Source organism: Chiloscyllium plagiosum, chromosome 29, assembly GCF_004010195.1.
Source record: "Chiloscyllium plagiosum isolate BGI_BamShark_2017 chromosome 29, ASM401019v2, whole genome shotgun sequence".
Classification (NCBI taxonomy): Eukaryota; Metazoa; Chordata; class Chondrichthyes; order Orectolobiformes; family Hemiscylliidae; genus Chiloscyllium; species Chiloscyllium plagiosum.
Genome location: NC_057738.1, coordinates 40,915,193 through 40,932,447, shown reverse-complemented (window position 1 = coordinate 40,932,447; position 17,255 = coordinate 40,915,193). Strand labels below are relative to the sequence as shown.

At 42.7% G+C, this 17,255-nt stretch overlaps 1 protein-coding gene across 1 annotated transcript in view; it reads right to left on the bottom strand.

The window, feature by feature from the left end:
• Positions 1-17,255, bottom strand: part of drosha (drosha ribonuclease III) — a 182,247-nt gene that overhangs the window by 62,198 nt on the left and 102,794 nt on the right. Inside the window, exons 24-25 of the mRNA XM_043719624.1 lie at positions 16,297-16,341; positions 7,790-7,947 (exon numbers count right to left, since the gene is read on the bottom strand). Coding sequence (XP_043575559.1) covers positions 7,790-7,947; positions 16,297-16,341 — 203 coding nt within the window. The remainder of the gene's footprint in view (positions 1-7,789; positions 7,948-16,296; positions 16,342-17,255) is intronic.

Here is a 17,255-nt window from a genome sequence, read left to right as displayed (position 1 = left end):
GTGGATGAACTGTTCCACCTCTCGTGGGAGCACGAGGCGGCGCCGATACAGTCATCGGTGTAGCGGAGGAAAAGGTGGGGGGTGGGGCCAGTGTAGTTCGGAAGATGGATTGTTCCACATATCCTACGAAGAGGCAGGCATATCTGGGGCCCATGCGGGTGCCCATGGCTATTCCTTTCGTTTGGAGGAAGTGGGAGGGTTGGAAAGAGAAGTTGTTCAGGGTGAGGACCAGTTCAGTCAGTCGAAGGAGGGTGTCTGTGGAAGGGTACTGGTCGGTACGGCGGGAAAGAAAGAAGCGGAGGGCTTTGAGTCCTTCGTGATGGGGGATGGAGGTGTACAGGGACTGGATGTCCATGGTGAAAATAAGGCGCTGGGGACCGGGGAAGCAAAAATCATGGAGCAGGTGGAGGGCATGGGTGGTGTCCCGAACGTAGGTGGGGAGTTCTTGGATTAAGGGGGACAGGACGGTGTCAAGGTATTGGACTAAGGGGAACAGGACGGTGTCAAGGTATTGGACTAAGGTATTGACACCGTCCTGTCCCCCTTAGTCCAAGAATATTTCATCATCATTAACACTCAACACTGGAGCCCCCCAGGGGTACATACTCAGCCCCCTACTGTACTCACTGTACACCCATGACTGCGTCACCAAATACCAGACTACTGTCTTTTACACGTTCGCTGATCACACCACCATAGTAGGTCAAATCTCAGATGGTGACGAAACAGATCACAGACGGGAGGTGAAAGACCTGGAAAAATGGTGCACTGAGAACAACCGAGCTCTCAATGCCAGCAAAACTAAAGAACTCTTTATTGACTTTTGGCGGGATGTTACACATGCCCCCCTACACATTAACTGCACAGAGGTGAAACCAGTGGAGAGTGTCAAACTCCTGGGAGTGGTCATCCACAACAAGCTTTCTTGGACTCTTCAGGTGGATGCACTGGTTACAAAGGCCCAACAATATCTCTTCCTCAGGGAGCTGAGGAAATTTGGCATGATGGTGAATACCTTTGCCAACTTTTATAGGTACGCCATTGAGAGCATTCTGTCTGGATATATTACTACCTGGTATAGCAACTGTCCCATTCAAGATTGGAGATGGTTCCAGAGAGTGGTGAACTCAGCCCAGACAGTCACAAAGGCCAAACTCCCATCTATAGAATCCATCTACCAGGCCCGCTGTCAAGGAAAGGCCTCCAGCATTCTCAAAGATCCATCCACCCTGGCAGTGTTTTTCTACAACCTCTACCATCAGGGAGAAGGTACAGAAGCCTGAACACACTCACCAGCCGGTTTCGAAACGGTTTCTACCCTACTGTTGTTAGAATATTGAATGGACTCACAAACTCTAAAGATTCGCCTGTACCTGTGTTTTTGTTTTTGCTGCTGTTTGTTTATTATTTACTTATCTGTGCTACTTAACTCTGTGATCTGCCTGTATTGCTCACAAGACAGTACACGTGACAATAAATTCAATTCATTTTGTTTTAGTGTTATTTAAATAGTTTAATACATTAAGGGTTTTTTTAAATCTGTAGATTCCTGGGGCTTTGGGGATCGTTTTTGGGGAAGGTGAAGCCATTACATCTGACCAGGAATAGGACTAACATCCTTACCGGGAGGTTTTTCTAATGCTGCTGCAGTGGTCAATGCAGTTTCATAGGTGACATTGCAGTTTCTCCACTATAATTTGTGATGTAGAGTGACACAATAGCACAAGTTCAATTCCAGCACAGACTGAAGTCATCATAAAGGACTCTCTTTCTCAACCTCTTTCATCACGTGGAGGTGTGGTGATCCTCAGGTTAGACCATAAGACATAGGAGCAGAAATTAGGCCTTTTGGCCCATCGAATCTGCTCCACCGTTCAATCATAGCTGATACGTTTCTCAACCCCATTCTCCCCGTAACCTTTGATCCCCATAACAATCGAGAACCTATCTATCTCTGTCTTAAATATACTCAATGACTTGGCCTCCACGCCTTCTGTGGCAATGAATTCCATAGATTCATCACTTTCTGACTCATCTCCATTCTAAAGGATCTTCCCTATATGTTAATGCTGTGCCCTTGGGACCGAGTCTCTCCTGTTAATGGAAACATCTTTCCAGCATCCATGCTATTGAGGCCTTTCAGCATTCTCCAAGTTTTAATTAGATCCCCCCTCATCGTTCTAAACTCCATTGAGTTCGGACCCAGAATGCTCAAATGTTCCCCATATGTTAAGCCTTTCATTGCTGGGATCATTCTCGTGATTCTACTCTACACCTGCTCCAGGGCCAGCATCAGTTGTCTCACTCTCTAATTAGAGCAGCCCTATAATCCAGAAGAAAAAGTGAGGACTGCAAATGCTGGAGAGTCAAAGTTGAAAAGTGTGGCGCATGAAAAGCGCAGCTGGTCAGGCAGCATCGAAGGAGCAGGAGAGTCGACGTTTCTGACATAAGCCTGGGCCTCCTCCACCGCCAAATACAAGCCACCCAACAACTGGAGGAAGAACACCTCATCTTCTGCCTTGGGACCTTTCAATCACATGGCATCAACATCAACTTCACCACCCCCACCTCATTCCACATCGAACCCTCCAACTCAACACAGCCCTCTCGACCTATCCATCTTCCTTCCCACCTATCCACTCCACCCTCCCCATCACAAACATCCATCACCTGCATCCACCTATCGCCTTTCCAGCTAATGGCCCCCCAACCCCCACCCTCCTATTTATCTCTCAACATTCCCTCTCCACATTCCTTGGATGCTGCTTGACCTACTATGCTTTTCCAGTCCTATGATCCAGTAAGATTAAGGTGACCTTAACTTTATCTTAATCCCAAACACTTCCAACTAACTGCAAAGATGGAACATTTTGTTAGATGTACTCAAGAGGGAGCTGGATGTGGCCCTTGTGGCTCAAGGGATAGAGGGGTATGGAAAGCCACTGAGAGGCGACATAGGCTCAATGGGCTGAATGGCCTACTTCTGCACCTATTTATTATGCTTCTATTTCAATGCACACAACCCATCCAGAAAAACTGGCGTTCACGTTGTCTGCCATCAGGAGTGCTCCGAGTCGGTGAGACATCTTTCTCCAATGACGCAGCACCAAAATGTTAACTTGACCTCGAACTGGAGGAAGTTACTGACATCCGACGTGAGATGAAGGTCTAGCTCAGACCATTCAGACAAAAAGTTGAGCTTTTCAGTTCATTTCTGAAACATCAATCTGTCAAACTGTAAGTTCCATTGAAAATTTTAGCTACATGCTTTGAACACTATCTAACCATATACAGAAATGTTTGAACTTTGGATTTCATTTTGATACTATTAACTGTCACTGACAGCAAAATAAATAAACACAATTCATCATTTGTGTTATACGCGGGAGCTTGGAATGATTTATTACTTATTTCAATTGAATTACTGAGATATGGAAAATATACTTTCTGATAGATCCAAACCATAAACTAAATTGATTTTTTTGACCAAATAAATATGCACACAGTCACTCTTGCATTCAGTTATTGCTTAATGCTTCTGGACTGAGGTTTATTGACATGATTTCAGTTGCAAATATCTTAATCCAGGGCTCAATGCACAGAGAGAGAAGGGGTGATAGGCCAAGGAAAAACATTTTGCATTGTATCTGCTCACTAAATTGTTGCATAAAGGTCAACTGCATTAAAATCTTTAGCCCTTTGGATTTTTTTTTGAAACAGTAAGTGTACCCAGTTTTCCAAGGCTGCACATCATTTAGGCACGACAGTTAGCTCCGTTGGCTGACTTGCGATACAGAGTTGCACCAACAGCATGGGTTCAATCCCCACAGCAGCTGAGGTTATCACAAAGGCAACATCCTACTCAATCTCTCCCCTTGCCCGAGGTGTGGTGATGCTCCTGTTAAACCATCACCAGTCAGCTCTCTCTAATGAGGAAACAGCTGTACGGCCCTTTGTGACAACGACGACTTTCCTTCTCCAGTAATGAAAATATGTTAAGCCACCAAGTCTCTCGAGCTTTTCAGTTGTAAACTAAATTGCAAAGAATGCTGGCCTAATAAACCAACATCTTGATCCTATAAAACGAAATGGAAACTGGAGAAACTTAGCATTTGTGGAGAGAGCAAGAGAGATTATGTTTCGAGTCCAAGATATCTATTCTTCAGAACACTTCTCAAAGATCAATAATGCGAGACTTGAAATACTCTTGTTTTTCTCTCTCCACAAATGCTGCCAGACCTGCTGAGTTTCTCCAAAGCTTTCTGTTTTTATTTCAGATTTCCAGCAATTCACAGTATTTTATTTTAATTCTGATCCTATGAGTTGGTTGGACGATGTTGTATATTTTGAGAATCAGCTGAAGGTGGCTTTCCTACTTGCTGATCAGATGACTGGGTTATAGAGTCGGAGAGTGTGTACACAAACAAGAACGAGAAACGTTGATAAAATTCACACAATTTTCAAACATGGCTCCACTTGAGTCAAAACTAGTGAGAAAACACACTAGCTTAGAAATTCATAGACAAGCGCAAAACACCTGTTTTAAAGCTTTCCTCTGCATTGTCTGTTTCTTTTGCCAATCGCCTTCAAAGTCTACCATCTGGTAACTGATCCTACCACCAAGAAAATGGTTTTATTTACTTCATCCAAACCATTCATGATTCTGAACAACTCCGTCAAATCCCACTCTAACATTTTGAGCTCTAAGGATAACAACCTCAGCCTCTCCACATCACTGAACTCCCACATCCCTGGGAAGCATTCAAGTAAATCTCCCCTCACACCCTGTCCAAAGCCTCGACACCCTTCTGAAGGTGTGCAAACCAAAATCTGACTCAGTTCCCCAGCTGAGGCCTATCTAGCGTCTTAGAAAGGTTGAAAGCTCAGTCGAAGTCCTTTATAATGTGGACATTAGATTCAAATGTTTCCTGTGATTGGAGACCAGAACCAGGGTCACAGTCCAAGGATAATGGGTGGGCCACTCAGGACTCCGATGAGGAGAAATTTCTTCTTCCACAGAGTGATGAGACTTTGGAATTCTTTGCCAAAGAAAGCAGTTGAGACCAGAACATTGAATGTTTCAAGGAGGGGTTTGCATAGCTCTAAAGGCCAAAGGGATCAAAGGGTATGCAGAAAAAGCAGGAACAGGGCACTGAGTTATACAACCGACCATGATCATACTGAATGGCGAACCAGGCTTGAAGGGCTGAATGGCCTACTCCTTATCCTATTTTCTATGATTCTCCGTTCAAAGGTGAAACTGCTTTAATACGCAAACTCAAATTTTCAATTCACAAAAAGAAGATAGATTTACCTCTTTTAGGATTCAAGATTCTTGCATCGAAAGTGAATCTTGAAACTTTTTAAAATGGACTTTCATGGTACATAATGAATAAAGTTACTGAAACGGAGAACGATATTCAAATTCTCCTCATGTTTTCTTTTCTCCTCAAAAAGAAAATTGCATTAATCATCCAATTCGTAAAAGGAAACAAAATGTTCAAGATTTTCAAAATAAAACCGAGAACTACAAATACTGGAAATCTGAAACAAAATCAGAAATTACTGGAGAAACTCAGTAGGTCTGGCAGAATCTGAGGAGAACGAAACAGAGTTAATGTTTTGTATCCAGTGACCCTTTCTCAGAACAGAAAGGGTCACTGGGACATGGAAGTATTAACTGTTTTTCTCTCTACAGATACTGTCAAACCTGCTGTGTTTCTTGAGTACTTTCGGTTTTTGTTCAAAATTTTTGAATTTGGTTCCGCTGACAGTAAACCCAGGGACTCTCAACACTCTGTTCAAATGGACCAATAATTTACTCATAACGACCGGTCCTCCATCATAAGGTCAGAAATTGGGATGTTCACCAAAGATTGCAAAATGTTCACCACCATTCGCAAATCCTCAGATACTGAAACAGTCCTATTTCAAATGCAACAATATATGAACATCCAAATTTAGGCTGACAAGTGGCAAGCAACATTAAATCCACACAATCGCCTGGAAATGACCATCTTCAATCAGAGACAAATTAACCACTGCCCTTTCACACGCAATGGAGTTACCATCACTAAATTCCCCACTATCATCATCTTGGGGGTTACCAATGGCGAGAAACTCAACTGGAGTTACCACATAAACAGAATGGAATTAGAATTAGAATCTCTACAGTGTACAAACAGGCCCTTCAGGCCAACAAGTCCACACTGACCCTCCGAAGAGTAACCCATCCCGACCTATTCCCCTACATTTACCCCTGACTAATGCATCTAATCTACACATCTCTGAACACTACGGGCAACTAAGCATGGCCAATTCACCTAACCTGTACAACTTTGCGTTGTGGGAGGAAACTGGAGCACTTTGGAGGAAACCCAAGCAGACACGGAGAGAATGTGCAAACTCCACACAGACAGTCACCCGAAGCTGGAATAGAACCCGGGTCCCTGGCGCTGTGAGGTAGCAGTGCTAACCACTGAGCCACCGTACTGCCCTTAAATAGCTACAAGGTCAGGTCAGCCATGAGGAATACCGTGGCAAGTACCTCACATTCTGACTCCCTGAAGCCTGTTCACCATCGACAAGGCACTAGTCAGGAATGTGATGGAGTATTCCCCACTTGCCTGGATGGGGGCAGCTCCAACAATACTCCAGAAGCTTGACACTATCCAAGACAAAGCAGCTGCTTAATTGGCACCACATTCAGTCCCTTCACCACTGGAGACTTGGTCCTGTCGACAAAATAACTGCAGAAACGACTAAATATCCTTGGACATCAACTTTGAAATCAACAACTACTTTTACATAGAAGGACAAGGGCAGCAAATACATGGGAACACCACCACCGTAAAGTTCCCCTCCAAACTACTCACAATCCTGACTTGGGAATACATTGCTGTATCAAGATTGCTGGAATTTCCTCCCTAATTCAATCCAGCAAACACCATTGCTGGAATTTCCTCCCTGAGGGCATTGTGGGTCAACCTACAGCATGTGGATTGCAACGGTTCAAGAAGGCAGCTCACCACCACCTTCTCAGGCGGGTAATAAATACTGGCCCAGTCAGCTATGCCCATGTCTCATGAATGAATAAAAGAATCTCTCTCAGTTTTGCAATGTGGTTTTGCCACTCATAATGTGGCCTGCTCCACATTAGAGAAACTAAATGCAGGCTGGGTGACTGCTTTGCTGAACAGCTCTGCTCAGTCTGAAAGCATGACTCTGGAGCTGCAGTGGATTGGTAACTTTCCCTTCACTTCCTGTGTGATCTCAGCCTCCTACCCTGGTCTAACCAAGTTCACTTGTTGAGGTCCAGGAACAGCAACTCGATCTTTCAGTTTGGAAGTTTATCTTCCAGATTCAATGCAGTTCAACAATTTCAGGTCACAACCACAGTAGCTGTTTTTTTCTTGGATGGAAATTTTTGGAAAAGATTCTGATCTTGTAGTTTCCACTTCCTCCAGGTCCCATCCATTTCTTTACTTGTCACATCATTCCCGTTTTGCCTTCCATCAGTATCCCTTTCTTCATTTATTCACTCGTCTTTCACTCCTCCTTTTCATCGTATTCCTGTTTGTTTTCTACTGCCATCGCCCCTTTTCCCAGTCCCCATTCCTGCTGCAAATCAAACTTACTCACATTCAGATGAAAGGTCATCGAAATAAATGGAAAACACTTCCATTCAAGACAAGAACACAGGAGTGGAAAATAAAGGAACTTAACTGAATTGAGACATCATTTAAAATACACAGGGAATGTGGACAGTGACCAAGTTCACGTGACTCACAGTGTTAGATGATTAAATCCAACGGTTCGTAAAGTGAAGGCTCGAGCCAGAAGACGTATGTGAATAAAATTCACTCCAATTGTTTCTTCAAAATCAGTCAGCTTCTTTAGAACAGGAGAAGTGGCAATGAGAGGCCTGTCTGTATTTGATTCCTGTAGCTGATAAAAGAGGTAACATTTAGGGTTTTAATATTTTATCATAAATTGCACAAAACAGATCCAACAAATATTTTCAACAGGTGAACATCCCATCCAAAAAGAAAACCTCTGACCATACAGCCCTTGCTCAGTACTGCACTGCAGTGCAGACTCACTCTTATGCTCATGCCCTGGAGTAGGACTTCAATCTAAAACCTTGTGATGTAGAGGTGACAGTGCTAGCAACTGAGCTATGGTTCACACAGGGGTACAAGTAGTCAGATCTCATGCATCATAGGCTTCACTAATTTTTAGCCCATTATGATATCAAACGTGGCATCGCTCCTGAAACGATACCCAATCATTTTGCCGAGGACCCCAGAGAGAGAGATAGTTAAAATTGGTTCAAAATCTCCACATTCATCAGTCATTCCTGAGATTAATGCAATCAGAAAACCTAGAATACGGGGATGTATCTTTTTGAATTATACATCAGCTATGGTTAACCAAAGGCAAGTGGCGGGCACTTACTAAGTTGTTACTTGAGCACATACAAAGAGAAAATTACTGGCACAGGGCAGTTGAGTTCGGAGGTACATACTTAAAATGTTTTATACAGTGAATAGATTCAATTTGAGCAAAGACTGGCTCTGGCTTCACCGTTGACCAACTACCTACTAATGCTGTAACATTCCTGACATACACAAAGCATCTTTTTGTTCACAACTGACATACTGGAATAGTGTTTACAAATCAGCAAAGCAAATATTCTCTGAATAAACATCAACTTTCATCAATCACACTGTGACTCACAAAAAGAGGTGGCTGCTATCCATGAAGCAGTGATTTTGATATGTTGCGTTATTTAACACGGTCTTCAAGGAGCAGTGACAATGACATTGCAATGAAAATAACACCTCAAGCTGACACAAATACAGAAATTGCTGGAGAAACTCAGTGGTGTAGCAGCATCTGTGGAGAGAAAGAAACAGAGTTAACATTTCAGATCCAGTTCTGAAGAAGGGTCACTGGATCTCAAATGTTAACTCCATTTCTTTCTCTCTCCACAGATACTGCCAGACCTGGTGAATTTCTCCAGCAAATGCGGTTTTTGTTCCAAATTTCCAGGTTCCAAGTTCTTTGTTTTATTTTATTTTTCCTTAAACTGAGGGTATTTTGTGCAGTTTCATTTGCTATTCAGGAGTTTCTAACAGTTAGACAGAGGCCTTAACTCTCTCTAAATGGACAACATAAATTAAAGGCTCCACAAAACCTGGTCACTCTCCCCAATGAAAGAAACATGCTAAACTGTCAATAAACTGAGTCACAAGTGCTATGAAGACCACTGAACCAGATCAAGGTGAAATTCATTTCACTCTTTCTAATAGGGACATGAAAGAGGCAGCACTGTGAATGTTCAACCGTGACTTGCTCTTGGAAGAATAAATACAGGGACTAGCGTCAGAGCATTGTGCAAGCTGAGCAGAGAGAAACGAAGAGCACACTGGAATGCTGTAAACATTTCCTCAAAAAGTGGGATTTAATCAGACAGCTACCATCTGCTTTGGCAATCAGTCAGAACTATATGGTTAATGTTCTGCGTTTGGAATGAGCTGCAAAAGGTACTTGAAATACAAATTCAAAATGCAATATATATGCAAAGCTCATTCAGTATGACAGACCAACATAAGGATCTTTACAAATTATCTATCATCTGCAGCACATGGGGAAATACAGCCACCGTTCAGACAGCAATTCTCATCAACATGACAAACAGTAAAGTATAAGACCTAGAAAATACAGTTTCCTACTTTTAAAGCTGAATCTTCCAGATAGAATAAAATTTAGCTTGCATTATAGTCACTTTCAAAAATTAAACTGCTGAAAACAGAATGCCAATTAACTCTGAAACCTTTCATTATATCTTCAGTCTAATTGCAATCAATTCTTTTCTTTACTATTTTGTTGGTAAGGGGCTGGGTAAGTCATTTAAAGGGACTACCAAGCCCAGGAATGTATGTATGTGCCTGGGAGTTGAATTAACATCTGTGGACATAGTCATTAACCTGGGACGCTTCACTGATCCTGTCTTTCAAATTCCGCATGTTAATTTTGTTCAGGACACTGTGTCAGCTCAGAAATTCCTCTCAGATGCTGCAATGAAAATTCATGATCTGAACAGAGAATCCGAAGGGGCAGTGATGTGATTGGAATAAAATATGAAAAAGGTAGAAACGTACATTGCTTGGATAGGAGACCTTTTTTTTTAAATGAACTGGAGCTGGTATGAAGAACATTGAGGAGAAAGTGAGGTCTGCAGATGCTGGAGATCAGAGATGGAAATGTGTTGCTGGAAAAGCGCAGCAGGTCAGGCAGCATCTAGGGCACATTTCCAAAACAATAGTATGTTTTGAGTGGAGTGATGTAAAATTAGTAGTTGGTCCTCAGCTATTTACAATCTTTATCAGTGACTTAGGTTAAAGGTCTGAGTGCTATATCCAAGTTTGCTGATAGTGCAAAAGGGGTGGGAAAATAAGCTGTAGAAAGGATGTGAGAAACTGTTAAAAAAAACGTCAGTGAAGTGGTTAAGCAAGAAGATAGCAGATTAAGTATAATAAAATGAAATGTGAAATTATCTATTTTGGTAGGATGATTGAAAAGACAGATTTTTTTTCTAAAAAATGAAAGATCCATATATACATACAGACAAAGAAGGACACCATTTTGATTGGGACAACACACACATCCTAGAACACGCGAAACAAAGACACGCACAAGAATTCTTAGAGGTATGGCATTGTAACCAGAACTCCATCGATAAACACATCAATTCAGATCCTATTACCTTCCCTTGAAAAAAAGAACTGAAAATGGCATCACTCACCATAAGAAACCAAGACCTATAAATAGAGAGGCAGGACGTACCATCAGTGCTTCACCGGAGACTCTTACTGATGATGTTACCTAGTATGGTGACGAAACGTCTGAAAACAAATCTTCCAGTTCAGCGAGCTAACTTACAGACTGATGAAAGATCCTTTAAGTTCCATTAATGAAAATTTTAAAAGTTGGTATTCAGATCAAGGGCGGAGGAGCGGGAAGTGGAAGAGATGCGGTGGAGGGCATCGTCGACCACGTCGGGGGGGAAATTGCGGTCCTTGAAGAAGGAGGCCATTTGGGATGTGCGTTTTTGGAACTTGTCCTCCTGGGAGCAGATGCGGCGGAGTCGAAGGAATTGGGAGAATGGGAGAATGGGATGGCGTTTTTACAGGGGGCAATGAAGAACATTGAACCCATTGTGGCCATGGCACACATAGCAGAAGACAAGGAGCAGATGGGCAAAACATCCTCCCACTTCTGCTGACAAGAGCAGGAAGCATCATAAAGACTAGACCACTCTGCTATGCAATTAGTCAGCCAACCCACCGACTAAGGTTTCACCTGAGTAGAATGGGCCGCCATTCACTAGATTTTAGAAGATTTGAGCAGCAAAATTAATGCAAATTTGTGAAATAAGAATAGGGATAGACCATTCAAAAGTAGGCTCCACTCTTCAATAAAAGCACAGCTGATGTGGTTATGCTTTCAATCCCACTGTCCCACATAACCCTCAACTCCCTTAATGATCAAACATCTGCCTAGCTTGGCCATGAATGTATTGAAAAATCTCAGATTCCACTGCGTTCTGAGCAAGAGAATTCCAAAAATTGACAACCATTGAAAGAAAAGGATTCTCTCAGATTCTAAGATGGGAGAACTGTGCCCTACTTCTAGATTCGCCCAAGAATGGAATCGTCCTCTCAGCATTGTCAACAGGCAACATCTGGATATCGGTATCCAGCTTTGCTCTCCTTATGTTAGAAAATATGTAACTGTCAGGTGAAATTTCACAGAAAGGTCACAATTATTTCTGAAATGAAAGTGTTATCTTATAAGGAAAGGTGAACGAAGTTGGGTGTCTATGCATTAGCATTTAGAAGATTGACAGCGATTTGCTGAGAAGTCATTCCTCTCTGCAGCAGAACTATTCCAAAAATTACAGGTTATAGGAACAGGAGTAGAACATTCAGCCCCTTGAGCCTGTTCCACCATTCAACAAGATCATAGCTGATTTGTGGCCTTACTCCATATACCTGCCTTTAGCCCATAATATTTTTGCTTAACAAAATCTCAGATTTAAAGTTAACAACCAGTCTAACATTCCATTTAAGATGAAGAATTTTACTTTGCTCAGTGGGTTGTTCGTCTGTTGAATTCTCTTCTGCAGAGACCAGAGGAGGTTGGGTTTACTTAAGGCCGGGTTGCATACATTTTTGATTGACAAGACAGTACAGAGTTATGGGGGGGTAGACAAGAAAGTGGAGTTGAGGCCATAATCAAATCAGCCATGATCGTACCAAATATCAGAGCAGCTAAAGAAGCTGAATAGTCTCCAGCTGCTGGTATTTCTGAGGTTTTTAAATTGTCATCTAGCTAACTTTCACCAGCTCAGAGCGAATCACACGTTGGAAATGACACACAATATGCCCAATGGAATAGGACAGGCCGTTCAGCCCATTGAGCCTGCCCCACCATTCAGTGACCGATAGCTATGGCTGATCCAAACCCTACCTCCATCCATGTGTCTTGGCTTGATACGCTTGTCCAACAGAAATTGAACAATCCAGATTAACATTGAAAGATAAGCAGTAGCACCTCCAGATATTATGGTGGAACAGGCTTCCATACATCCAGCAATCTTATCCCAAAAGATTTTCTCCAACTTCTCTCCTGCACAGCCTGACCAAGGTTTTGAGATTATAGGCACATGCCCTGGATTGCCCAAGCATTGGGGGATAAAAATCTCTCGTCTCACCCCATCAAATTCTTTCACAGACAGTAGCTACAAGAGCAGGTCAGAGGCTAGGAATAATGCAGTGGATAACAACCTCCAGACACCCCAAAGTCTGTCTACCATCTACAAGGCATAAGTCAGGACCGTGATGGAATATTCCCCACTGGACTGGATAAGTGCATTTCCAACAATACTCAAGAAGCTTGACACCATCTCAGACAAAATAGTCCGCTTGACTGGCACTACAAACACCAGCATTCACTCCCCCCACCACGGACAATCAATAGCAGCAATTTGTAATATCTACAAAATGCTCTGCAGAAATTCACCAAAGATCCTCAGCCTTCCAAACCCACAACCACTTCCATTTAGAAGGACAAGGCAGCAGATACATGGGAACACCATCATCTTCAAGTTCCCCTCCAAGCCACTTACCTTCCTGACTTGGAAATATAAAGTTGTTCTTTCAATGTCGTTGGGTCAAAATCCTGGAATTCTCTCCCTAATGTACAGCAGGTGGACTGCAGCGGTTCAAGAGGGCAGCTCATCATCTCAAGGGCGACTAAGGATAGACAATTAATGCTGGCCCGGCTAGTAACACCGATATTCCACAAATGAATAATTTTTAAAAATGTCTTTAACAGCTAAATCATCCCCTAACCTTCAAATCAGCTCAGCTGCCTGTACTGGAAGGAACAGTGAAAGGCCATTAACAAGTGCTGGAAGGGTCTGTGCCCAGAAATGATGACCAGCTTTTTTAAGTGGGTGGAGGGAATGGGGGTGGAGGGAATGGGGGAGGAGGGAATGGGGGAGGAGGGAATGGGGGTGGGTGAGTGGGGTGGGGGAGGTTTGACATAGTTAGTTTCTCACCAACTATATGCACGTCCTGTCACTATAATAAGGTCCACTATCGTAACTGGGGATCTAACATAGAAACAGCAAGTGCTGGAGAAGCCTAGCAGGTCTGGCAGTACCGGTGCAGAGAGGGACAGAGTTCACATTTTGAGTCTGATATGTCTCTTACTCAGAACAAATTCTTCTGAGGAAGTCATCAACATGTTAAGTCTGTTTCTCTGTCCACAGTTTCTTGAGCACTTGCTGTTTAATTTTAGATCCACTATCACCCATCTGGAGGCCAGAGGGTCAAACAAGATGTTAATGTACTGATGATATATTCAAGGCCAGTATAGCGTGATGGGAAAGTGCAGGCGAGCAGTCAGTCAGCCAAGATCTCACTGAATGGCAGAGCAGACTTGAAGGGCTGAATGGTCTGCCACTGCTGCTACATCTTAAATCATCTTGCTTGACATCCTGGCCTCCAGACCAGAATCAAATCTTGAGCTTAAGGTTGGAGATGCAGCAGCAGCTCTGACTTTACCAAGCCCTCTTGTCCCTCAAGGTCACCCATTGAAGTTCTGTCTGGGCTGAGTAGAGACAACCATTAATTCTTTAGACTGCCTGGAAAATCACCGAGAAAGCAGTGGCCCAGCATGATCAGGGATCTCTGCTATTTCCCGCTGTGTTCTGGAACATCATCGCTGGATTTAAAGTAGGAATCCAGGAAAGATCTGAGGATCTTTTGGGCTTGTTACTTCCCTTGTAAGTGACATAATACAGCATGTGGCCCTGACAGAAGCAACAGCGAGTAACTAGGGCTTACTGCAGCTGAAGCAAATGAGAAACAGTCCATTGAGAATTCAGAGTGCTCTCTGCAAGGGGAAGCGATGCAAATGAAAAAACAAACAACCCTTATATGCTCAAAAGAAGCAGAAAATATATTCAAGATTTCAACCTATTCAATTTTCTTTCCCAGTCTCTCCACCTGTGCAACATAATTATAGATTCCACTCTTAATCCTATTCGCACAAACACTGATGACAGGATACACTTAAAATAGTGACTATTTTCCTTCCCCTCAGATTGACTAACATCTGGAGTCTTTTGTTGCCCAAGAAACAAAAAAAACTCATTAGTTCTGGAGGCCCCTTTTTGCTATCACCTGCAGTAAACCATCCTTTGAAAGTCATAGCTGTGCTCCCTCTTATTGGAGCAAGAAGTTATCCAACAGTGACCAACAATATCTGCACAGAGATATGACTGACAGTGTGTTTTCCTCATGAAAAATAACTGGTGGAAATGCGCATCAAATCAGGCAAGATCTATGGAGGGGGAGAAAGAGAGAAAGACAGAGAATGGTGAAGAGACAGAAGGGAACAGAGAAAGTGTTTTACTGCTTCAGCTTGATAACCATTTTCACTAGGACAGAGGAAGGCCGAGTATTTAATAGAAACACAGGAAATAGGAACAGTATAGGCCACTTGGTCCTTGGAGTCTGCTCCACCTGTCAATCTGATCAAAGCTAATCCAACTCAGCACCTTGGTCCTGCTTTCTCCACATATCCATTGATCTCTTTAGCCCCAGGAACTATAGCAGTGTCTTCCATTTTTTTTCAGGTATCCAATAACTGCAGGCTTTTCCTGAAGTGTTTGTTGTACTGCAGCAATGTCACATGTCAATGACTCCCTCTCAGTGTTTCATGCAGGGATATTGGTACAGGGCAGGAGAATGGCACTAAATTATCTGCCTTATCTGGAGGGCCAGTGTAGACAATGGGCAGAATGGCCTTATTCTGCACCATAACAATTCTGTGAATTCACATGTCACCAAGCATGCCAGTATTGTTCACCTAAAACTGAACCAGTTTTAGAACAGCAATACTGGCATGCTCACGACATATTCGGTACTGTTCACTGTGTACTGACCTCTGAGTGCACACACTGTACACTGTAATCCCCTCCAGTATACACTAAATATTCACCAGTACACAGTGAACTGCTCCAGGACACGTTACACACTCATTATTACATAGTAAGTCCCTCCAATATACACTATACATTCACCAGTACACTGACTGCTGTCAGTTCTTATTTAGGATTCAACCAATTATGTAGTCCATGGAAATTCAGTCCAATTGACAGAAAAGCAAACCAATTATAAATCAGACGCACAAACTATGCAGCAGAATATGCATCAGATATTAATTAGTCAGATAGCTTAACGTCAAATGTTCAGTCTAACAAGCAAGTGATCAGTGATGATCTTCCTGAATGGTGGGGAAAAAGGGTTCTGTAGTAAAGTGGCATTGTCCCTGCCTCTGAGCTGGGGAGCCTGGTTTCAGAGTCCCCCATGGTCCAGTGTTTCAGTCCCACATGCTCTCAGGTGTTTCAGTCTAGAGCACCGAGATCAAGGAGATGGTTTGATTGTGTTCGGGTTCTGCTCAGATTCAGGTTCACCCAGCAGTTGATACAGCTTCACAAATAAAGGTAAGATTCTGCACAGGTCAAAACCAGAGTGCAAAAGAATGGGAGAGACTGAAGAAGTAAAAGAGGGGATGGAAATCATTACAGTTAAATTTCTGAGCATGTTGATTAAGAAAACAGCTTGAATAGTGGAACAGGTTAGAGGGGCCAAGTGGCCTAAACATGCCCCCATTTTCTTAGACTCAGACTAAAGAATTATCAGAACTAAATCTTACTTGTAAAGGATGAAGTGGATAATTAAGCCATACATCCCGCAGATCCTGTGTAAGAAATGCAAATGGTTAGTATTCTGGAAGACACAAAGGTCACCGTACTATATAGTAACATCACAACGCAAGAAATGACCACTATTTTTAATGTTGACACACCAATGAAAATTCAATAATGTTGGAATAAAATGCGACATGGAATGGAATATAGAATCAGAACTGAACCATCTGCAGAACATTGATTAGCAGAGAAGTTAATATGTCAGCTCAAAACAATTGACATGATGGAAATGTCCCAATGGTAACTCCAGGGAAAACAGCAGTAACTTGCTCATGGTTTCAAGTGAGTTTGAGAGAATTTCATAGATTCATAAAGTAGTACAGCACAGGAGGCAGCCATCAAACCCACCGAGTTGGTGCCAGTCCTGTTGAAGAGTAATCCAGTTAGTCCTACTCCCCTCCCTCCTCCATTGTTCTTTCACAAGATTCCGTGCAATATTTTCCTCTACCAATTTTCATCCAATTCTCTTTTGAAGTCAACTGTTCAACATGTACTCACTAGTTTAAATCCAGTGTATTCCAAACCCTCAGCACATGAAAATAAAAATGCTTTTCCCTATGTCGCCCCTGGTTGTATTGCCAATCACTAGTCTGTGCCCTTCGATTGTACGGTTATCAGCCACTGGAAACCATTTAGTCAATATCAAGCTTTCCTGCCTTTAGATATTTCTTTCACATGGGACTGGGATATTATAGCAATTACAGAAACATGGCTCAAAGATGGGCAAAACTGGCAGCTTAATGTTCCAGGATACAAATGCTACAGGGGCATTTGTAGAAAGGGAGGCAAGAGAGGAGGGGGAGTGGTGTTTTTGATAAGGGATAGCATTACAGCTGTGCTGAGGGAGGATATTCCCAGAAATACATCCAGGGAAGTTATTTGAGTGGAACTGGGAAATAAGAAA